Source organism: Nyctereutes procyonoides, unplaced genomic scaffold, assembly GCF_905146905.1.
Source record: "Nyctereutes procyonoides isolate TBG_1078 unplaced genomic scaffold, NYPRO_anot_genome, whole genome shotgun sequence".
In the NCBI taxonomy this organism is placed as follows: domain Eukaryota; kingdom Metazoa; phylum Chordata; class Mammalia; order Carnivora; family Canidae; genus Nyctereutes; species Nyctereutes procyonoides.
Genome location: NW_026575139.1, coordinates 8,308,112 through 8,332,043, shown reverse-complemented (window position 1 = coordinate 8,332,043; position 23,932 = coordinate 8,308,112). Strand labels below are relative to the sequence as shown.

The 23,932-nt window shown below is 52.1% G+C and overlaps 1 protein-coding gene across 3 annotated transcripts in view; it reads right to left on the bottom strand.

Moving 5' to 3' along the window:
- CLMN (calmin) overlaps positions 1-15,239 on the bottom strand; it is a 107,075-nt gene extending 91,836 nt beyond the window's left edge. For all 3 annotated transcript variants that reach the window (XR_008661712.1, XM_055304466.1, XM_055304467.1), the window contains exon 1: positions 15,113-15,239. Coding sequence is in view for 2 of the 3 variants with exons in the window: in XM_055304466.1 (XP_055160441.1) it covers positions 15,113-15,194 (82 nt within the window). In the remaining variant the exon portion in view is untranslated. The remainder of the gene's footprint in view (positions 1-15,112) is intronic.
- Positions 15,240-23,932: the final 8,693 nt, after the last annotated feature.

Here is a 23,932-nt window from a genome sequence, read left to right as displayed (position 1 = left end):
CACGTCTGGCTTCAAACATCTCTTCCCACTGTAGACCAGGCAGGCTCTGCTTTCTCTGGTCTTGTTCTTATTCATCAACTGTGTTTACTCAATCGGGGCTGCAGGATAGGAAAGCATCATTTCAGGGGGCCTGGAGGGTCACATATTGATTCCGCCTTTACTGGTTATCTCTGAGTTGCTTCCACAGTGCTCCTCCTCCTGGGTAATCCAACCCACTCAAAAATCTAGAAGATCAAGTACAGTCGGCCAGGCAGTGTCTGAGGGGGAGGCTCAGGCAGGATAATCTTTAATCTTGCCGTGAAGAATAGCTTAACTTTCAAAACTTGGCACCAGCCAATTCTCCCCCAGGTAGCCTGTGGCTTTGGGCTTGGGATGTTTTTATGAAAGCAGGCAGGGCTCCAACATCAAACAATGTAGAGACCAAACAACCGTTCTTCCTTCACTGGTTGGTTTTCTCTCTTGAGGAGCCATTGTGCCCCGTGCGCAGCACAGGTGATGGCTTTGCATAACACCCTACAGCAAGTGTATGATTAGCACGGGGTAGGAGAGCAGACAGTGAAAACCCCACCTGCCCAGCCAAGAGGAACTTTTAGCCTGCCAGGTGGGGATTTGAGACCTGGGAACATCAGTGGCAAGTTCATCAGAGGGGTCACTCTGTCCCTAGAGGTGCACCCCACCTGGATCCCAGACCCCCAAGCCTCAAGACTCCAGGTAACCAGAGTGTGTGGCCGAGAAAACAGCTACCAGGTGTGACCAAACCCCTCTTGCAATTTTCCTGATCTCCCTTGGTAACCAGGACTCATCAGCAGTCTCTGGAAAACAGTCAAAATGGAAGGGAATGTAGCCAAGCAAGTGTCCTCACACTTTGAACGTTCAAGGCCAGGTGAATGTGGCTCCTGCTGGCTTCCTCTCTGGCTGTTTGGAAGACCCTTTTGAGAGGCAAAGGATGGACTTCCTGCAGAAGAGGACTCGGGCTCCCACTCATGGCCTTCTAATTTCAGTCCATCTCAAAGTCCTACTAAAACCCAGAGTAAAGGAGTCTTGTTTGCGGTGTGCACTATGTATTTAAAATATTAATCCGCAAGGTTTGAGAGAACAGAAGGAGGGAAGACAGCAGCAAAATCCCAAAGGGTGGAGAGAGGAGAGACCTGTGGTCACCAACTGGCATCTCAAGAAATCCACCCCTTAATGTGGCAGCGAGTAAGGACAAAAACAGCTCAATTTACAACCCAGAAGTCCCAACGGTTCAGGAATTAGTGGTGACAGGTATCTCTAGAAATGGGGTTGCGGTGGGGGATCGCAATGAGATAATGAGCCCCCTTAATCCCCTCCCCCATGTCTCCTTGCAGGCGATGGTCCCATCCTCCATCAGGCCTAAGACCAGAAGTTTGTTCTCTAAAAAGGATAAAACAGAATGTCTGAGTATGAATTGAACTGACAATGGCACAGTAATGATTTTACACACTGGACACAGAGGCACTCCTCGTCTCTAGCCCCTCTTTCTTCTTCCAGCTTCCAGTGCCCCACCTCTCATCCCCAGCACCCTGGCCTGGATCCCCCAGACAGAAGACTGTAAGGCTGTCTCAGTCTGACCAGCCAGGAGGAAAGACCTAATGATCCTGACATAGGGGTTCTGTGATACAACCCAGCAGGGCACCCAGCAGAGAGGCACCTGGCCAAGAAGCCCTGCCCCCTGTGCTCCAGGATTACAGTACACTTTTCAGTTCCCAACTCTTAAATATGAGAAAACAATCAAGGACTATGAGCCAGCTAAACAAAGAAGCCTCTAATGTGAAAGCTCCAGGCCAAACCAATCCACATACATAGAGAACGGCTGATGTAACACACACACACACACACACACACACACACACACAGCACATCCAATGGCTCTACGCCCTTTGCTCCAGCAGCTCATGCCATCATCACAACTCTTGAGGCAGATCTCAATATTATTACTTTCATTTTACAGATGAGGTGTTTGAAGAACGAGGCTAAGTAACTTGCCCAAGCTCACAAAGCAAGTGAGTGGCAGAGCTGGGATTTGAACCAGGCTATTTGGCTCTGTGCTCTCAGCTACTGCCTTTCAAAGCACCACCTCAGCTGTCACTGTGCATCATTAATATGCCCAGTGTGTAAAAGGTACCACAGCCCTGAAATAAGACTTCTCCAAAGAATAAGAAAGAGCTCCTGCAAATAAAAAATGTGATAGATTAAAATATACAATATAAAATAGATGAAATCGCCAGAATGTAGAACAAAAAGCAATGAGGATGGAAAATAGAAAATTAGAGAATTAGAGGATTAGTCAAAAAGAACCAATATCCAAGTAAAAGGAGTTCTAGAAGATTAGAGAAAACCATTAGCAGAAATCATGATTAAAAAAAAAAATAAAAGAGAGGATCCATGGATGGTTCGGCGATTTGGTGCCTGGTGCCTGCCTTCAGCCCAGGGCATGGTCCTGGGGTCCCAGGATCGAGTCCCGCATTGGGCTCCCTACATGGAACCTGCTTCTCCCTCTGCCTATGTCTCTGCCTCTGTGTGTGTGTGTCTCATGAATAAATAAATAAAATCTTAAAAAAAAAAAAGAAAATTTCTCCGAACAGGACATAGTTCCAGAAGGAAACGTCTTACTAAATGACCAGCATGGAGAGACCAGCAACCTGGCAGGCCACTCTGAAGTCTCAGGGCACTGGGAACAAAAAGAGGATCCTATAAGTTTCCAGAGAGTATAAAACAGGTCATACAATACATAAAGAATGACTTCACACTTCTCAACTACAACCCTGAAAGCTAGAAGACAATGGAACAAGGCTTCCCATACTCCAAAGGAAAATGACTTCCAACCTTAAATTTGATACCCAGCTATCCTAGCAATCAAGAATCGGAAGAGAACAAATTCATTTTCCCAAGGGCAAGTTCTCAGAAAATTGATCACTTAGGCAAGATGTGCTCCTGGATTCAGGAGACTAAGCCAGAAGAAGAAGACAGGAAATGGGAGATCAGGCCCAGTAGAGAGGTGAGAGAGGTCACAGGGGACAGTAACAGAGGGCCCAGGTGACAGCCAGGTCCCAGGTATGGAGTAATGAGTCCAGACTGGAGTAGACCTAAGGACCCTGATGTACTCAAGAGGAGGAAACTGAGAAAATTTATCTGATGCAACCAAACAACTTGAGGGGCTATCCAGAACATAAGCAGAGTTTGGGGATGAATTAATAAGCCAATATGCCAATAACAGACACTTTCTAACTCCAAGGAAACCAAAAGTAGACCAGGAAGGGAAGAGTGATCATAAGTTACCACAGGACTCAGCTCTGAATAGTTCTGACCTAGTCATAATGACGCAAACCTCAATTACCAACCTTACCAAAAATATGATGAAAACATATCAGGCAGTTGGAAGGATAGGAAAGAGCTGAAGTTAGAAGAAGAGGAGACTTATAGCCTTATCTTCCACAGTCAGAAATCAGACCGTTGAACCAAAACATCAAGACAAAGGAATATGCATGTTTCTCAGAGACATGAAGGAAAAATACCAAAACCATCTGCTAAAAAAAAAAAAAAATCAATAAGAGATTGGCCCTGGGAAAGGAGGCAATAAGGGAGAACCACTGTTTTTCATACAAACCTTGGAAATCCATAGTTATGTATGATTCAGAAAAGGCAAAGGAAATGGAAATATGTTGAAGAATGTGATGTCACCGAATATTCTCACAACCAAAAGAAGGTGGGATTTTCAGTAAAAAGATGTTGCAAGGCTCAGAGATCTACATCTAGTCGATACTAAAGAGACTAAAACTAAAAACCCAGGTCTGCCAGAGCCTGGAATCTATACTTTTGAGTCTACATTCACATATCCAACAAACATACACTGAACGCACCCTGAGCCTAGAACAAGAAGCAAGGTCCTGGGACACAGTGGGGGATAGGACGGGCCCCAGTGCCCAGCCCATTGAGCCTTCTGGTCCACCAGGCCAAACCAGCAGTCAACAAGCCATCACTGATAACAAATCCCAGTACAGCAGTGCTCCCCTAGGGAAAACGGTCTATTCAAAGGGTAGCTCTTGACTGATTCTGGCCACCTCCTCTGCTCGTCCATCACCAGTCCCGTGGCATCATGGCATCTAGTTCCCCACATCCTCCTACAGGTAAGCTATTTTGTGGCACCTGCCCACAGCAATTCCGGGAACTTGACAGGCCATCATCCAGGCCTGCCAACACTCTGCCACTGGTGAAGGCCCTCAGCTTTGATTTGGAAGGTATCACTTTTTGTTTTGTTTCGGATCAGTGTCAAGTTCAAAGGCCAGACCAGTTCTCCAAGGGAGAGTTCCACACAGTCCCTTGTGTACATGAAAGGAAAGTGAATACCTCGTACAGCCTGGCTCCCAACAAGTGCTGGGGGGTCTGCAGGGCCAGGTAAGTCTCAGATGCCACAGTAGGACATGAAAGCTCATGCCTTAGCTCTGCTGACCTCCCCTGGGCCTCAATGTCTGCATCTGTAGAGGGGATATAATGCTAACCTCAGGGGTTTACAGGAGAATTAAAGAATACAGTGAAGGTGACTGTGCCTTATAATCTGCCACTGCCCTTATCACAACCCATGATGAGAATGATAGGATGGTTTCCCACAGCTGCCTCCGGTCAGTTCCGCCATAAGGTTACAGGGATTTCATTTTGTCAACCTCTTAGAATGGGATCCCTGTCCCTACTCTTCTCAGCTCTGCCCCTGGGAATCACCAGTCGGGAATCATCTGTTAGGGATCTAGACTTGATTTTGTCGCAGTGTGAAGAACCTGGTAGGTACGTGACCATAAACAGCTGAGTCACTGAGTCCCCCTCCAATAAGGCTCACTACCCAAGGCTGGTCGGCTTCTTGTCCAACATCCTTCAGCCTGGTCCAGCTTTCTTCCTGGGTTACAAGTCAACTGCCTCCTCCGTAGCCAACTGGGCCTTGAGCCAGTGTTCACCAAGTCTCTTCCCTCCCCCAAACCTAAGTTTAATCAGTGCCTGCTCTTAACACCCCCTACCCCCAACTTATTTCATCTTCCCTCGCTTACTTCTGATTCCTGATTCTACCACTTGTTAGCTTATAGCTTGGCATCCTTGCTCAGCCCTAGTGTCTGGGGGACAGACAATAACACCCACACAGGGGTTGTTTGGAAGACATGTACAGTGTCTTCCAGCAAGTGGCCACCTCCCTTACATTTCCCATAATTACATCAATGCCCTTTAATCAATTAAGACAATCCTTGACTTGGGGGATCCCTGGGTGGCTCAGCAGTTTAGTGACTGCCTTCGGCCCAGGGCGTGATCCTGGAGTCCAGGGATGGAGTCCCACATCAGGCTCCCTGCATGGAGCCTGCTTCTTCCTCTGCCTGTGTCTCGGCCTCTCTCTCTCTCTGTGTGTGTCTCCCATGAATAAATAAATAAAATCTTTAAAAAAAGAAAAGACAACCCTTGACTTAGTTGATTCTTACACAACCTGTACTCTCTGCTACACTCTTCACAACAATGACACTCCAAGGTATCCTCTGTTACTCAAGTCAGGGCTTCACCAAGTCAGCCAGACAATGAAGGGGCCACCTTCAGCTACACTGCCTCCTTGGTTGTACCATGTTTCAGAAGTTACTGAAACATCTGATTGCGTTTCATCCTTGTCTTACAAAAATAAGTAGAAACAGAAAAAAAAAGTCATTACCAGTATTACCAGTGATTACTATTGGTTTCATAGACTTAATACCACGAAGATGATGGAGCCAGAGCATCTTAAGTCGGGAGGTGCCCTTCAACTAAGGAAGGAAGGGGAGGAAATTGCCAAAATAGTAGAAAACAATATGGCGGCCTTCAACTATGCTTCAACTGTGAGGCTTGATTAGAATTTTCTCTGGGAATTTAAGTTCCTCATAACTTATATGTCTAGCCTTGGACTTTTAACGTTACCAAAAGTTGAGAATTGCCCATAAGGCAAGATCCTAAGGATGTTCTCTTGTTTTCTAAACAGATTTGAATATTTCACAAGAAGTAAAAGACTGTTTCAAGTGCCCGGGACTAGATCTGTTCTCGGTTAATAGCATTTCTAAAAAGAACACGAGGATTAGAAGGGAGGTGTTACAGCTGCCAGAACGTGTTAAATCCCAGGGTTTACCCAACAGGATTTGTACCTGGAGGTTGCTATGATGTCACCCTCTTCATGCCACAGCCCTCCCCATTGCCCAGGCCCCGGAGCAGAGACAGGGCCCTGTGACATCGTCCCTGGGGTCATTCACAGCCCTGCCGGGATCTCAGATCACACCTGTGGCCTGTGGATTCCTGGATGGAGCCCCTTCTCCTGTCTCCTGCTCTCTCGCCCTCTGCCAGGTAGCCTCCCCAAGCTCCACAGCCAAGTGGTGGCGGCCCTGTGCCCAGAGCCCTGGTCTCTGCACTCCTAGCCTGGCTCGATGCCACCATCTGGATGTCTACCAGGCTTGACAGCCGCTTGCAATTCGTGTGTTAGTCTTCTGTTATTGCTGTGACAAGTTACCACATACTTGGAGGCTTAAAACAACACAAATTTATTATCTTCCATTTCTGGGGGTCAGAAACCCTCGATGCATTTGACAGGTTTATAACTGAAGTTATCAGCAGGACTGTGTTCCTTCTAGAGACTCTCCCGGGAGAATCCATGACCTTCTCTTCTCCAGCTTCCAGAAGCCAACCGCACCTTTGAGCTCATGGTCCCTTCCAGCAAGGGCATCACTATGACCTCTGCTTCCAGTCACCTCTCCTCTCTCTCCCTCTCTCTCTGAGCCTCCTGCCTCCCTAAGGATGCTTGGGATGAACTGCACCCAGCTGGATAATCCGAGATGATCTCCCCATCTCAACACCTTTCACTTATTCACACCTGCAAAGTCCCTTTACCGAGTGAGGTAACATAACCCCAGGTCCTGGACATTAGGACGTGGCCCTCTTTGAGGGTCCAGGGCTCATCCTCCAATAATTCAGCAAACAGTTCTGAAGACCTAGTCCGTACGAGGGGCTCACAGGACAGAGATACATGCACTCCTCTCGGGGATCTGCACGTGGGGGCTCCCAGAGTTCAGAGGAGGTGGCTGGGATTTCTACCCAGGCAGATGCAGGTAGGGCTCGGGGAGGCTGCTCTAGGCGGGGTCGTGGTCATCCTCTGCAGGAGTCCTGCACACAAAGGCACAGGGTGAAGGGAGGAGGGGCCTGTGGTGCTGCAGCTGGGTCGGGTTCACTCCAGGAAGGACAGGAGAAGTGAGGGAGCCGGAGCACACAGCACAGCTTCATCCTGAGGGCAGAGAGGCGTCTTGCCTGAAGATCAATACGGAGAAAGATCTCTGGGGTTGCAGGCATGAAACAGGATCAGAGGTGCTGGAGGCAAGAAAAGACTGGTCCCGGCAACCGAGGGGATGGATGTTGGCCATAGCAGGCAAGAATGGAAAGGCGAAAGGAGGGAGAGAGCAGGACCAGGACTGACGTGGAGGTGAGGGAGGGCGACAGGAGGGTGCCCTGGAAGGGCCACGCTCCTGCACCACCAAATTGGCAGGTTATCTCCATGCCCCCACCCCACCTGCCGCCCCAGTTCCCAGCTAGGTCTCAGAACCCTGCTTTTTAAGTATGTCATACCATAGAGAAGTAAAAATAGTTTAAAAGAGGAGAGGGATATAAATATCGCAAAGGTTCCTGCCTACATGGAGAGCCCCCCAGGAGAGGGAAGCAGGAGTGGGGCACAGTGTCATTGGAGCCCTTCCAATGAGACCTCCAGTCCTGCAAGACTGGACAAGTGACTCCAGGGCCTCTGCAAATTCCCCAGGTCCTCCCAGGCTTCTCCCCATCCTGGTCCTGGGGGGTCTGGGGTATCATCTCCTGAAAGCAGTGGATCTCAGTGCTCCAGAAGGCCAAGAAGGAAAATTATCAGATGCACAGGCCACTCCTGAGGCCCACTTCCCCGTACACCCCACACCCCAACCCTGGTCACAATACGACCCAAGAGCCCATACCCTGCCTGCCACCATACACTCCCCTACTCCCTGGCTTCACACCACAGATACAGATTTGCCATTACAGCCTATTCCCTGTCCCCCCAGGACCCTCACCCTTAATGATGGATTGGGCCTCCCCTCACTCCCAACTCCTGCAGTGCCCACCCTGAGCACCCTTGGTCCTAACATGCTTATCTCAGCCTCCCCATACTCATGTGTCTGCATCCTGGGGTCTCCTGGAGTGGCCCCTTCACCCCGTCACGCCGGCTCCCAGGATTTCAGGACGCAGCACCTGCAGTTTGGCTGAATGGCCAGGCTTCCCGGGGGCGAGTGTTTTTCTAAGGCAGGGCCAGAACCCACCTTAGGTGTGCATCACCCCTCTGGAAACAAGGCTGGGCCTGTTACACGTGCAACAAGTGTCCCCTGCGAATGGCATCACGAGCATCTCCTCCTTGTCACGTGCTGAGTCTAGATTCAGAAGGAAGGCCCCCGCCACCCTACAGGAAGCCCTCTGGGTTCCCACATTCCACAGAGTAAATAACCAAATAGTAAATATTTTTGGCCTTGTGGGTACTTCTTTGTCACAACTACTCAACTGCCACCTTAGTACCAAAGCAGCTGAGGACAACATGCAAAAAATGAGCCCCGCTGTGTTCTGATAAAACTTTATTCGCAACAACAGGCAGTGGGCCAGCTCTGGCCCACAAACCAGAGTCCCTTGCTCTGACGGAAAACAATTCATGGAAGAAAAGGAGACAGACCAGTTGGGGGGCGGGGAGCCCCACCAAAGATTCTTTAAGCCACGCTCATGATTTTTAATGCTGCCTCTAATTCCTTCTATGACTGATGCAATCTACCACCGTAAAAAAGAAAAGAAAAAGAAAAAGACGCAAGGGAGGGGGTGGGAGAAATCAGAAGAGGTTTCTATGGGAACAGGGAGTTCACTTTTCATGGTTCAATCACTAAAAAGACAATTACTTTATTTCTCTCACTTCCCCTCTGAAGCAGGGCAGGCGTGACCTCCGGCTGCCTGGGCAGGACTGTGCCCAGTGGCTCAGCTGTTCTAGTCACAAATTAAATGCCAGAGTGTTCCACGGGTCAGGGAGGGCAGTTAATGTAATCTAGGCCTCCTCGGCAAAGGGCCGCTTCCCCAGAGCTCAGTCCGGTCAGGAGTTTGGCCTCTCCCACGAGGCTGCGCGGCCGCAGGTGGCTCTGGGCTGCTGGGTCGGAGTCAAGGCCAACTGGGGCCGTGGCTGCTAATAAGTAACCCTGCGGTGACACCTCTTCCTAGGTCAGCTGCCAGCTGACCAAGGGCCCCTCTCGGCCCTGACAAACCTGTTCGCTAGGATTCTCGTTGTACCTGGGCTCTGACCCCTCTGGTTGTCAGGACAAACTTGCACCGGGGGAGGCAGGAAGCCCTAGTTTGCCCTGACTGTGGATGACGGGTCACTACACCCACCTGGGCACCTTCAACTCCACCCAGCTGGTTCAGAGCCGGTGTCCCCGGCCCTCCTTGGGCTTTTCATCGAGACTGTACTTGATCAGCCACCAACAGCTCAGCCAGGAAGGTGCACCACTTACTGCGGCGTGCTCCTACAGCAGACTTACCAACTGCAACCTTTTCTACAGGGGACCCTTAATGGGGCGGTGGGGAGTCTCTAGCGCTTGACAGAAGAATCCAGGAGCATGACCAGCTGTGCTCAGGGCTGCCCACGGCTGCATGCCGGCTGCCCAAGTGGCCAGGGACTGGCACTCAGGTGCCTCCACGTGGGCACATGCCATCCAGGCCATGCCACTCTTCACACTACCTTCCAAGGGGCCCATCTGAGCCTGAGCATCCAGCGCTCTGATTTCGCTGTGACGATACTAAGGCACAGCCAGGGAAAGAGATTTCCCAGGACCCCACAGCAAGTTAGCAACAAAGCCAGGACCCAGGCCCAGGGCATCAGCCTCGGGGTCCTGGTTATGGCTCCCCCAGATGCACAAAAGGCTCCAACCAGAAAGCCCCTGGAGAAGAATCCATGCCCCAGGTTATGGGTGGAGCCGGGACTGGAACATGGTCGTTGGGGGGCAAAATCCAGAGCTAACTCAAAGCCTGTAGCCTAACTCCGGCAGAGAGCCCAGAAAAAAATGCTCTACATAAGGATTTATCCTTTAGAACCAAGTATACAGACCCGGGCTGTGGCCCTCATGGACAGCAAGTTCCTACAGGGCAGAAGGCTCTGCATTCGATTTTCTTTGACTTCATTCAGAAACCTCCAGCACACAGGCTGTGCCCTCTGGGAGCTGGGGGAGGTGGAAGCAGGAATGGTTTTTCCTTGATGGTGGGTAACCCCGGGCCATCTGTGATCCCTCTGCTGTATCCTCAGGTGGTCTATAGGTATGGGGATGAGAGCCAGGAGGGGAGGGTGCTGGGGGCTGGGAGCAAGTAGGTAGGTGTCAGAGAGAAGGCTGGCTGGCATCTCAACCCAGACCACAGAGGATCTCACATGCCGGGCTAAGGGGCTTGGACTTGATCCCGTGAGCCGGTGCAGCCCAGCATTTTTCACATGGCGACGTCCATGGTCAATGATGCTATTATCCTGGGATGGACCCAGTTGCCGCCCTCCACCCAGAGCTGGGTCAGGGGGCCCTCCTAAAGGGATTAGCAAGGGCATCTGTGGGGCGACTGAATGATGGGGAGATTGGAAGAAGTGACGTAAGACCCAGAGCCATAAAGAGGTCACCAGAGAGTCCAGGCAAGCATGGGGAGGGCCTGCTCCGGACCTGAGCCAATGGAATCAGGGGAGATGGGGGTGGACAACACTGCGAGGGCTGATCCTTTTAACCACACACGCACTGTCCTGGCCGGAGCCTGCCATTAGGATTTCAATGCAGTCACATTTTTCTGCTCAGCCCTCAAGGCCTGACTCCGGCACCCCTCCTCTGACCAGCCTGCTCTGCTCCCAGCCAGGCGGCTTACCGGCTCCTGGGCACCCCATCACATGTGATTCCCAGAGCTAATGCCACAGGACACGTGGGCTCGGCCTGACCCGGGTTCACATCCCAGATCCACTGGGAAGCCCATGACCTCAAGTCACCTGACCTCTCTCCACTTCCGAAGCCAGCACCCACCTCAAAGGCTGGTGGAAAACCTCATGGGGCAGTTAGAGCCGTGCCTGGTGCATGGGCTGCTCGGTCACGTGAAGCGCTTCCACCTCTATCTGGCAGTTGATTCCAAGCACACCAAATCGCAGTTCCTGTTCTGCCAACCCCAGGCACTGTGGCCCCCCCAGAGCAGCAGAGGGGACCGTCTCCCGTCTGCCTGGGCCTACCCAACTCCATCCATCCACCTCCGGCTCTGGGTATCGGGTCTTAGCTGCGCTGCTCTGAAGCAGTGAGGTCAAGGTGCACGACATCAGATGGAAGAGGTGCCAGAGCAACAGGGGACCCCCAGGAGCCAAACATCTGAGCCCCTGTCTGGCTGCACGCTCCTTTAAGGCAGGAATCAGAACCAACTGCCCTCCTTGTTGTCTGCATATGTTTGTTAAACAGAACAGGAAAGTACCACAAGGGATGCCTGGGTGGCTCAGTGGTTGAGCATCTGCCTTCAGCTCAGATCATGATCCCGGGGTCCTGGGATCGAGTCCTGCATCAGCTCCCCGCAGGGAGCCTGCTTCTCCCTCTGCCTGTGTCTCTGCCTCTCTCTGTGTGTCTCTCAGGAATAAATAAATAAATAGTCTTTTTAAAAGGGGGGGGGGAGAAAGCAGACATGATAGCCTCATCATGGAAGGGCACCAGAGCCCTTGGGACCCACAGTCCAAGAACCATGGCACAGAACCGTTAACCGACTGCTTCTAGGCTCAGTTCTACCCCACAAAGCTCCAAGGAAGTAGGGCCACCAGAGGGAGGCTGCCAACATCCTGCAACTCTGTTGTCTCCTCTCTGAAAAGGTCAACAGCTTGGGTGGGCTGTTGTCACCTCCATTTCCTTGGAAGGGACCCCATGAGGGACCCCGTGCTCTCCAGCAGCGAGCCTTTCATTTGCAAACGCTTCTATGAGGCAGCAAAGTGAATGTATCACTGAGGGCTTCATCTGCGCACGTGTCAAGCTGAGTGACAGGCCTCCTGGGAGAGACCATGCTTTCTGCCGAGCTCGCCCCAGTCTCCAAAGACAGGCCAGGAAGTCTTCGTCCCAGCGTTCCGTGGGGGATGACCTGGTGACATCACAAACATACCTGCCTGGACTCCGGAACCCCCACAGTTCAGGGCCATGAATAAAGGCTTCGATGAGCAAATGAGCAGAGGCCAACATACCTCCAAGTCAACTTGGAAACCGAGGTAGGGAGAAAGATGTAAGCGTGCAGGTATGCTACTGAACCGTTCTTCCTGGAAATGCAGTGTCCTCAAGACTGACATTGTGGGGCAAGCACCTGGTCCCAGGACCACAAGAGTGAAAGGTGTGTGAAAAGAATAGGACTGCCTGACTGTAATAACAGCAGCCACCACCTGCAGATGGACGCTGGGCATCCTCCTTGGCCCCTGTGATTGCAGATTCAGGAAATCCCACCATACCCAACCTCCCATCACCACGACAACTGTTGACCACCTGTGCTCTAAGCAAGCACACACCTTTATTCAAAAAAACAACCCTTCTTCCTGGACTCCTCCTGCCCCCCTTGACTACCACCCACTCGGAGTTTGGAGGAACAAGACTCCCGCCCCGCCTGTGGCCCCAGCAAAACCGACCATCTGGTTTGGGCAGATGCTCAAAGCACAGCGAGCGGCGCCTTCTGGACTCAGTCCTTTGGTTGGGACTTCCTGAGTAGCATGGAGATGTGGAGGGAAGAGTAAGCACCCAGGCAAAAGACAGGGAAGCCAAAGGAAAGCGGAGAGAAGACGGATTCCTGCCCCTACCTCCTCCCCCTCTCCTAGTTTCTCCTCAGCAAAGCTGGGCATGGCAGCAAAGCCACAGGCTGGCACCTACACGGTGCAAATGCTCCCCTACACCGCAGGGACGAACAGCCTCACAAGAGCCCCGAACTGCGAACAACCCAACTGTCCCCCACCAATAAGCAGACCAACAGAGACGGTTGCAGACCCGTAGGCAGAACTGTCTTCACAGCAACAAGGAACCGCGTGTCGCCTGGGTCCAGGGCTGCGAGATGCACATGCTGACCAGCAGGGAGCTGTTTCAAGTAGTGAAAACGCTCCAAAAGTGGATTGTTGGGATGTTTGCCCAACTCTGTGGACGGGCTAAAAATTACTGAACTGTGACCTTAAATCAGGTGAATTCTATGACATCTAGATCATACCTTAATGAAGCCATCTACAAAGGTACATGCTCAAATGATAACTGGCATCCCCTAAAGGCGAGGCCAGTTCACTGGGAGCTGAGAGGAGAGCCCATTCAGTGAACACCCTACCCAGCCTTCGGGACCCACCCCAAACTGTCCCCATTTAGTGAAGCCTTCTCTCAGAGGTCCAGCTGCAACTGCTCCTATGGCTGAGCCTCTTCCCTTCACAGAAGTCAGTCCCCTCTACACTGGGAGCTGAGCTTAGAGGAATGCAGGGAGTTGATGCACTAAGAATTGGTTAGCATGTTTATTAACCACCCACTGATTGCCTCACACACACACACACAGACACATACACACACACCCCAGGACAGCCCAAACCGCATGCCATCTCAGCAAGGGATACTAATTCCCACCCCCAAATAGGATGTCAATTCTGGGGCAGCAGGATCCGGACAGGAGGCTTACTATCAAAAGGGATCATCTGCAACATCTCCAGCCTGATCCTCCTCCTTTGACACAAATCACAGCCAAAGGAGATCAGGGGAGCCCAGAGCAAACGCAGTTTCCAGCGTCCGCTGCACTGGGCACCCCCCACCCCACTTCAGGTCACCTCTGTTTGCAACTGTTCTTGCAGAGCTCAGGGGTGGGAGCAGGTCCATAGGACTCCCAGGAAACATTCTATCAGGTATAATGTTTAAAGCTGATTGCCTGGCCACCCCCCTCCCACCCACCCACACACACTGCCCCACTCCACCCTGCAGGCTGGGGATCCCCACCCTCCGGCAGTAAAGGCAGGCACCCAGGAGGGGGGCACCCACAGCCCCTTCTTCTCTCTGCCCGGGTCTCCCAGCATCCTGTGCAGCGCCCCCAACCTTGGAATCTCTAGAAACCCAAGCCTGCCCAGGAAACCGCGAAAGAAACTTCTCCTGCCTGGCCAGCCAGGTCCGAGCGCCTGCAGACAGGCCGGAAGTGGAAGTCCGTCAAGTTCCACAGAGCCCACGTAGGAGAAAGGCAGAGGCTGGAAATACACCTCCGGGAGAGGCGGCTGGCTTTGGGGTGGCGGGCTGGGTGGATCCGAGGGCGACCTGGGTGACTCTCTCCCTTTAAACGCTGCTGCGCTTTCCAAGTTTCCACAAAGAACAAACTCTTGAAAGGTTAGCACGCCCCGCGTGCGGCGGGGGCCACCCCAGCCCTTGTTTCTCTTTCTCCCTTTCTTTCACCTTTGGGTCCAGGTGGCCGCGCCCCCCCCCCCCCGAGCTCCCCGTGGAGCCGCAGGCCCGGGGAGGGGTCGCTCCTTGCAGCCCGGTTGGCCCGGGGCTGGGAGCCCAGCACCCCCCGCCCCCGGATCCGCGCCCCCGGGTCGCCCCAGGTCGCAGCCCACCCCAGCAGGCGCCGCCCCCTGCGTCCACTCCCCCAGCCTCAGGGGTCCTTGGGAGGGTGCAAGCTCGCGCGCGCGCACACACACACACACACACACACACACACACACGCGCGCGCGCACGCAGTGGCACTTTCTCCTCCGTCCCCGACCTGGGCCACTGGTCCCCAAGAGCCCACACGTTCAAACTTGGCCAAACTCGCAGCAGCGGCTGCAGGGGAGTCGCGACGTCCCCCCCCGCACCCCAAGAAAACGGGACCCCCACCCCGCACTCGCACGTGCGCCGGCCCACCCCCCGGGCGACCTCTGGGGCGGCAGTGTCACCCCCCCAGCCCCCCCAGCCCCCCCAGCCCCGAGGGCGAGCCCAGCCGGGTCAGGCCGGGCCGGGAGCTCGGGTCGGGGTGGGGGGTGGGGGTGTCGGGGCCCCGGGCGGCCCTCCCCGGGGCGGGGGCGCGGGGGCGCGGGGGCGCGTACCTTGCAGGTTCTGGACGCGGATGTCGCTGATCTGGCCGATGAGCTCCTCGCGCTGGAACCAGTCCCACTCGTGCGCAGCCATGAAGCGCGGCGGGGCCCGGGGCGCCGGGGCGGGCGGCGGGCGGAGAGCCTGGCGGGCGAGGGCGCGGGCGCGGGCGCCGCGGAGCCGGAGCGGCGGGCGGGCGGGCGGGCGGGGCGCGCGGGGCGGGGCGGGCGGCGGTGCGGGGCGCCCGGCTGGCGCTCACTCCCCCATCCGGGGGCGGGGGCGGGGGCGGGGGCGGGGCGGGCGGGGGACGGAGGCCGGGCTCCCGCAGGTTTCTTTTTTTTTTTTATTCCCGCCCCCCTGGGTGTTTGTTGGGTCGCCACCGGGCGGTGATGATGCGCGGGGTCCCGGCCCCCCCAGATTGTGATCTCAGGGGGCGGTGGGCGGGGCGACGCGCACCCCTGGCCGGGGCCACCCCCCCTGCTGTCTGGCCTCGGGTCCCCTCCCTCAGCACGATCCCGACGGGAGCGAGGCCAGGCGCCCCCGCGGGCACCCGGGGAGTAGGGGCGAGCGGTGGCAGAGATGGACTTAGGGGGAGTCCCCCTCGTCCGCCTCCAGCTGGGGACAGCCGTCGTGAGAAGGACTTCGTTCCCGAGTTTGAATATTGGGAACCTTTTCCCTGGGGATCCCGTGCGGAGATGACCCCCCCCCCATTCTGGGAAGGAAGGAAGGAAGGAAGGAAGGAAGGAAGGAAGGAAGGAAGGAAGGAAAGGAGGGAGGGAGGGAGGGAGGGAGGGAGGAAGGAAGGAAGGAAGGAAGGAAGGAAGGAAGGAAGGAAGGAAGGAAGGGAGGGAGGAAGGAAAGAAGGGAGGGAGGGAGGGAGGGAGGGAGGGAGGGAGGGAGGGAGGGAGGAAGGAAAGAAGGAAGGAAGGAAAGGAAGGAAGGGAGGGAGGGAGGAAGGAAGGAAGGAAGGAAGGAAGGAAGGAAGGAAGGGAGGGAGGGAGGAAGGAAAGAAGGGAGGGAGGGAGGAAGGAAACAAGGAAGGAAGGAAGGAAGGAAGGAAGGAAGGAAGGAAGGAAGGAAGGAAGGAGCCCGCGCCCCTACCTCCACCCGGTTCAGTTCCCTGAAGCTCCCAGGTGACCCTCTCTGAGGCTTTACTGAAAAGGAGTAGGGGCCTTCCCCAGAGGGGTTTCTTCACTGTTTCTATTAACTCTTGAGAGTTCCAGCGTCTTGTCTTGTTTGGGGCTTATGAGTCCTACTGCAGGCAAACTTCTTTTTTTTTTAAGATTTATTTACTCATTTATGATAGACCATGAGAGAGAGAGAGGCAGAGACACAGGCAGAGGGAGAAGCAGGCTCCATGCTGGGAGCCAGACGCGGAGCTCGATCCCGGGACTCCAGGATCGCGCCCTGGGCCAAAGGCAGGCTCTAAACCGCTGAGCCACCCAGGGATCCCCAGCAGGCAAACTTGTTAACTGGTTTCACCAACGCTGGGAAAAAAAAAAAAAAGTGAGGTCCTGGAATCTTGGAATTTACTTTACCCAAGGCTGAAGAGTGAGTTAGGGGCATGAGATCCAAGCCCCTAGCTCAGGGCTTTGAGCCTTTCCTAAGTGCTGGGACAGGGGTACATGCGCGCGCGCGCGCGCACACACACACACACACACACACACACACACAGAAGGCCTTATATATGGGGTGTTCCTAGAGAAAAAAAAATGGTGGGCAGGGTTCCCTGAGCATTTAAATATAGATTGTGGGGGATCCCTGGGTGGCTCAGCAGTTTAGTGCCTGCCTTTGGCCCAGGGCCCAATCCTGGAGACCCAGGATCGAGTCCCACATCAGGCTTCCGGCATGGAGCCTGCTTCTCCCTCTGCCTGTGTCTCTGCTTCTCTCTCTGTGTGTGTGTGTGTGTCTCTATCATGAATAAATAAATAAATCTTTGAAAAAATAATAAAAATAAATATAGATTGTGTTCATCCCTGTTCATGCTACTGAACTACTAGAAACCCAGATGGATGGGCTACTTCCTCATACCTATGCAGCCCCAGCAGTGGTCTGGAGGCAGGGCCATCAGGTGAGTGAACCTACCCTCAGAAACTACCCAAGAAACAAAATCATACAGAAGTGACTTCCACAACAGAGAAAATCCACTGGGGTAGGTAGCTGGGATGGGGAAGGGGGTCTAGGGAGTCTTCCCTGGAAGACTGACCTTGGAGCTGAACCCAGAGGATGAAGGGAGCCACCACTGGCCAAGCAACCGGAGCCGGGGCGGTGGACACAGCCCCCCCCCCCCAGTGGCTTCCTGTGTGCTGCCCATTTCTAGGTGCCGGGACACCATCAGGGACAGGACCTCACAGCCCAGTGAGTTGACCATAACTGTGGGGAAGTTTAACCAGAGGATGAACAGGAATATAACGTCAAGGTGCAAAGCTCTGGATTGCTTTTTCTTCATGTTCTGTTTGCCGTGTTTCTCACCAGGAGCATAGATTTTTCTAATCAAGCAGAAAACCAATAAGCTCTCCTTGAACCTCTCAAGACCCGTTCCAACCTCTCCTCATCTGTGGGTCTAGACACCCAGTGGAGGCCAGTGGAGCCAATGGGTGGCTCCGAGGTGCCTGGGCCCATGCCCCAGGGCTGGAGGCAGCAGCTGCCTTCTCCTTCACCAGGTCTTCATTTCACACTCCAGGGAGCAGAGTCTGCGTCTGTGTCCTACAGAGCTGGGTGCTAGTAGCCAGGCATCACTTAATTTTGCCCCATCTGCTAGCCGTCTCCTGTTTTTACACTTCAATTTATTTTCCATAATTGCTATGGAGAGGGGAGTGAGGCTGAAAATCATTTTCTTTACGAAGCAAAGAGCCAAGAGAATCAGCCTTCCTGTCCATCAAGAGGCGGGCCTCAGGGAGCAGGAGGCTTTAAACAATGAGGTGCCGGCGTCAGCTGCAGGGATGGCCTCTTTTTCACGATACAAAGATGACTGTCCTGTGCATGGAAGGCTGCATAGTTTGAGGAGCATCGTGTAGGCAGTAACAACTCCCTGGCAGAGAGGGGCCACGATCACCATTAATTGAGCATCAGCTGTGTACTGGATGCTGCTGCAGAGAAATTCTTTGTACCAGGGGATAGAGAATTTTAGGGGATTTTCAGGATGGAGTAGGACCCCGAGTTGACCCTAAGCACAAGGCTGGCCCCTACCAGGTACTCGAATATTCAGAGCTAATGTGCATCACCCCTCTTTCCTTCATTCTCTCTGGACTCTGGCCCTCCCTGACTGGTCCCTGTGCCACCGCCTTGCCCATTAATCCTGGTTTTATGCTCTTCTACCCAGGATGTGGAGTTACAGGTTCTGGCCACACCCCAGTCACCTCGAGGCCTTTGCTCACTCTGTTCCCTTTGAAATGTCCTTCCCCTTCCTTATTCTCCGCAGTTCCCCTTTACCTAGCACACCACCGCTAACTCTTGTTCACCTCAAGAGAACCTCCTCCAAAGCCCCTAAGCCCAGCTGAGTGCCCATCTTATACGATTTTCTTAATATTCAGGACAGGCTTATGATATCCCATGAACCCCTATCTTAACACATTATAATTATGTTTACTGATGGTTTCTGCACACAAGAAGAAGTACTCGAGAACAAGGATGTCTCATTAATTTCTCTCCCTGAGCACTTAGCACAGTGCTTGGCACAGAAAGAGGTTTCGATATTGAGTGGATGGAGGAATGAAAGGCTCATTATACACCTGAACTCACAAAGCAAGGACCAAATGACAAATAGCTGATCCCAGGTCACTGGGCCTGGGAAAATTTCTGGAAAGGCAAAAAATGTTTGCATACCGGCCATGGGCAAAGCAGATGTTGCTGGGCCCCAGGCAAGTACCACACTGTGCCTTCCTTGGGTGGATACAGCCTCCTGGGTCTGGAAGTCCAGCTGGGAGGGAAGGGCATGTGACTTCCATGGGGGTTTAGGCTATTTGCCTTCTTGCCTGAATTAACAGTACTACTTTTCTTTCGCACTTTTATTTTTTGGGAAGGAAAAGTACTCTGCCTGAAGGCTTGGCTTCCCGGGAGTTTCCAGAAATGAATTTTCTAGAAATTGCCCATTTCCACTAGAATCTGTGCCATTGTTTAAAACTGACTTCTGCCAAGGGAAAGGACATGGAGTCAGAGAATCTCAAAAAAATCCCTGGATAAGACCTCAGAGATCAAGTCCAACATCTCTCCTATGTAAGGATTTCTATAACATCTGGCCCAGTGATCTTCCTGCCTCTGTTTATGGGGATGAATGACTTCAGGCAGATGATCTGGACCGAAGGTTTGCATGTCCACATCATCCCAGGCCCACTTTGGGAAAGGATAAGAACTAAGATAGCCTCAGTGTACCTCCCACCCCTTGCAGGAGAAGGGAATGGTGAGGGCTCCAGCCAGGAGGAGGCTGTCTTCTCTGGTCATTGTCACGATCCCTTATATGTCCATGGCACTTGAAGTCTGGCCAGCTTATCTTCGGCCAGTGCTCATTGGACTTCACAATAACCTCATGAGGCCAATAAAGCAGGGTCATTTTTAGGTGGGGCTTAAGGCTGCTCAGGTACCGTCCAAAGTCAAAGAGTAAGGCAAAAGTAGACTTTGAACTGTACTTCTCACTGCCTGCCCACGTCCATCCCAAGCACACCTGGACTTACACTATGGACCAGACAAACACTTAGCAACTTGGTATCAGTCGTATGTACCTGTGTATTGTCATGTTCACACGATATTTTTTAAAAGACTTAATCATCAGTGTATACAAACTGTTGGGGGGGGGTGCCTGGATGGTTCAGTGTTTGAGCATCTGCTTTTGGTTCAGGTCGTGATCCTGGGGTCCGGGATCGAGTGCCGCACTGAGCTCCCCACAGGGAGCCTCCTTCTCCCTCTGCCTGTGTCTCTGCCTCTCTCTGTGTGTCTCTCATGAATAAGTAAATAAAATCTTAAAAAAAAAAAACAGTTGGGGATTTCAATTAAGTCCAACTAAGAGGCTGTAGTGGATCCTAGCTAAATTCACCAATGACAATTCTTCAAAAGGACCAAGAATACTTCCTAGGCAAGGGGTCTGCATTATGATGTCACAAGATGCACTGTAGTGTGAACACCCCCAGGCTCGTGTATTCACTTAACTGGCATTGGTTGAGTATCCTACCCGTGGCCTGGCCCTGCGCTGGGACCCAACGGTGGACAAAAGCCAGAATCTGCCTACGAGGAGGGGGTCCCTGCTCAGGGCTTTGGGCATTGTCATAAGAGGATCCTTTGGAGGAGTAAAATGGGTCAGACTGTCCCTTTCATCGTGGTGTAGAGAGGGTCAGAGGTGTCAGTCTCAGACAGGTGTGAGGTGGTGGCGGACCATACCAGCTGTTTGGGTGGTGAAAATGACAGCACCTGTGACTGGCACAGACTATTGCAGTACCTGTCTGTGCGCTGGACATGTAGTAGGTGCTCAGGAAGGGGTAGTGGGCTGTGGGTTGTGTAAATAAACAAATTATACTGAAAACTTCACCAAGCAGTAGTTCTTAAAACTTTCTGAGCCCTTGGCTCCCCAAAAGAGGGTCTCCTCTGGGTCTTAGGAATACCAGATGTTTACCTGTCTGCCGATTTTTTTCCCCTGCTAAGTATTTCCCCCTTATTGCTACCTGCCCCCAGGAATCCTGCAGGACATGATGCAAAGGCTGGTGGCAGAGAGAGATGCTGAGACACGGAAGGAATCGGGCTCAAGCAAAAAGGAGGGAAGATACATGGGGCAGTGGACAGTGGGTAGACAGTAATGGTCTGAGCTGTGTGACTTCAGACTAGTTCTTAACCTCTCTGGGCCTCTCTGCTTTTATCTGTGAGATGGGCCCAGAGTCCCTACCTGGCAGGCTTGTTGTGAGATCCAAGATAGGCATATAGAAAAGAGATGCTTCAGTTAATATTTTTCAGGAAGATTCTTCAGTAAGATTCAGATTCATTGCTAAATAAAATGAACCACACTCAGAAGAAAAATTGCCCCTAGAACTTGGGAGATTACCTATAATGTAAAATATTAATGTGTTCTCTGGGATTTTATTAGTTTTCTTGGTATGTGTAGGTGTTGATGGGTGGTTAAAAAAAAAAAATCTGCTTCCCGAAGTAGATAGCACCGGATGTCCCAATTTCCACAAATAAAACCCTTCATTTCTTCTAGTTTTGAATAGTCAAAGGCTGCTTCCCTGGAGACAGTGCTGCTAATTTTTTTTCAGGCATTAGAACACTAAGGACAGTAGATTTTCCAGTTAAGCAAATGGAACTTGTGAGATATTACCAAAGTAAAGATGTGGGGTTATGGACAGAGCCAAAACACCCTATATTGTTGTTTGCAATAACCCTCCAGAAATATATATAATTTTTTTAACATTCTGGAATCAAAAGCAAACTTTGTTGATGATAATAAAAAAGAAGGGGGATTTAAAAGCCAAAACTTGGGGACCCCTGGGTGGCTCAGTGGTTTCGCGCCTGCCTTTGGCCCAGGGCGCAATCTTGGAGTCCTGGGATCGAGTCTCGCGTTGGGCTCCTGGCATGGAGCCTGCTTCTCCCTCTGCCTGTGTCTCTGCCTCTCTCTCTCTCTCTCTATGTCTATCATAAATAAATAAAAATAAATCTTTAAAAAAATAAAAAAAGAAACAAAAGCCAAAACTTGGTGCAAATAAAATCCCTGGGCCAGCCCCTCAAGCCTATGTTCCCGGACCAGCTAGTGGATCTCAACAAAGTTATTGTGCATCTCTTCTCTGCCCTGCAGTTAACAGCTGCGGAGAGCTGGCTACCTGCCAACGGTTGTGTCAAGTGCTCTGCATCATCTCATTTAATCCAACTACCTTTTTAAGGAGGTACTATTATCCTCTTTATGGTTGGAAACTGAGGATAAAAGAAATTCAGTAATATCTCCAAGGCCACACAGCTCGCAGGTTAACAGAGAAGGGACTTGACCCCAAATATTTTGCAGAAGCCAAGTCTGACCTTTCTGCTCCATGTCAGCAACCACCGACCTTTTGGAACTAACCCAGGCCACCAAGTGGAACCGTTCATCTTAGAGATTCACAGGTATTTCCACTGCCAAGCCCTGTGCATCTCAAATGGTGACTCATCTTGTAAAGAACCCTCAGAGTGGCTCGGCTAGAACAGTACATATTTCATACTATACAAATGGATTTGAGCATGCAGATTCCAAAGGAGAAAGGGCAAACGTCTTTATCCACGCCAGCAACAAGTCCTGTCCGGTTTAGGCGATCTCCCCGAATTCATGCTTGTAGTTAGTGTCAGATGTTGACTTTCCTATGTCTACAGTGCTCTGCAGGGTCTCACTTCTCCCTAGAACACCCTCTGCCCCGTGCTATCCGCCTGTTCCTTTCACTCCCTCAAAAGAATCGCTCTATATGCAAGTTTCGTGGCCCAGCAATTCCATTGCTGGTCTATACTGAGCACAAATGCTCTCAGATTCCTTCAAAATCCGTGTTAAAAAGCATTCATAGCGGCTTTACTCTTAGTAGCTAAAATAACCCAAGTGTTGACCAGGAGGAGAGCGGATAAATCATAAAATTCATCAATGAAGATGAAAGAACAACACGGATGAGTCTCAGAACCATGGTGTGGAGCAGAAGAAGCCAGGCATTGCAGGATGTATCCTATGGGATTCCACGGTAAAAAGTTCAAGAACAATCTATGGAGTTCCAAACGACTCCTCTCTGTGGTGATAGAAGGTCAGGGTAGTGGTCAGCCTGGGAGGGAGGTGGTCCTGGGAAAGGGCATAGGAGGTCCTCCGTGGTCCTGGTCATGTTTTGTTTCTTATACGGGTCCGATGACATCGTGTTTATTCATTACATGACAGTTCACCAATTTGTACATTTTTCTGGGGATGTTTAATAAAGCGTTAAAAAAAAAAAAAAAAGCACAGTCCTGCCTCCTGCCAAAGAGCACATGCTCCTTGCTCCATCTGGAATTCAGCTTCTCTTACCCTTACCCCGGTGGATTTCTGCCTGTTGTTCAGATCTAGCTCCGCTCTTCCTTCGTTGGGGAAGCCTTTTCCTGCTGTATCCATCAGTGTTGGCTGCGTAACAAACCATCCGGAAATGTACTGACTTACAGCAATAATCATTAACTAACCGGTGACTCTATGGTTGCCAGCTTGGGTGTGTCCTGTGCGAGCCTCACCTGGGCTTGGTCACGTACCTGCACCCTGGCTGGGCCAGATGGTTCTGGGATGGGCTCACATGTGGGGCAGCTGGCACAGTGTTGGCGGGGGCACCTCAATCCTCCTCCATGTGACCGACCTCTCCAGCTGACTAGGTGGGCTTGTCACATCACGGGCTCAGGACTCCGAGGGCCACCAAAGGGGGCCAGCCTCAGTGCATAAGCTCTTCTTAAGCCTCTGCTTGTGGCACATTTGCTAGTGCCCACTGGCCAAAGCGAGTATGGAGCCAAGTCCAGATTCAAGAGCTCAAAAAATAAATTCCATCTCTGAACAGGAGGAATTATTCAGGCTAGGTCTTTGTAACATTCCACCACTGCTGCCCTTCCCAACTCCTCCCAGAGAAGAACCTCCCTGTTACCGATCCCTACGATTTCCCTCCATGGCACTCACCCCCCTGTAATTGACTATTTATAGAGCGGGGTTGTTCATCATTGTCCTCCCTCACTTCCCTACAAGTCTGTACACAAGGGCTGGTGTGTGCAACTCATGCCCAGAACAGTGGCTGGGACACGATGGGTACTAATAAATATTTGATGAAGGAAGTTGAAAGAAGAGAAGGGGGAAGAAAAAGAGAGAGAGAGAGGGAGGGAGGAAATGAAGGAAGGTGGTTGAA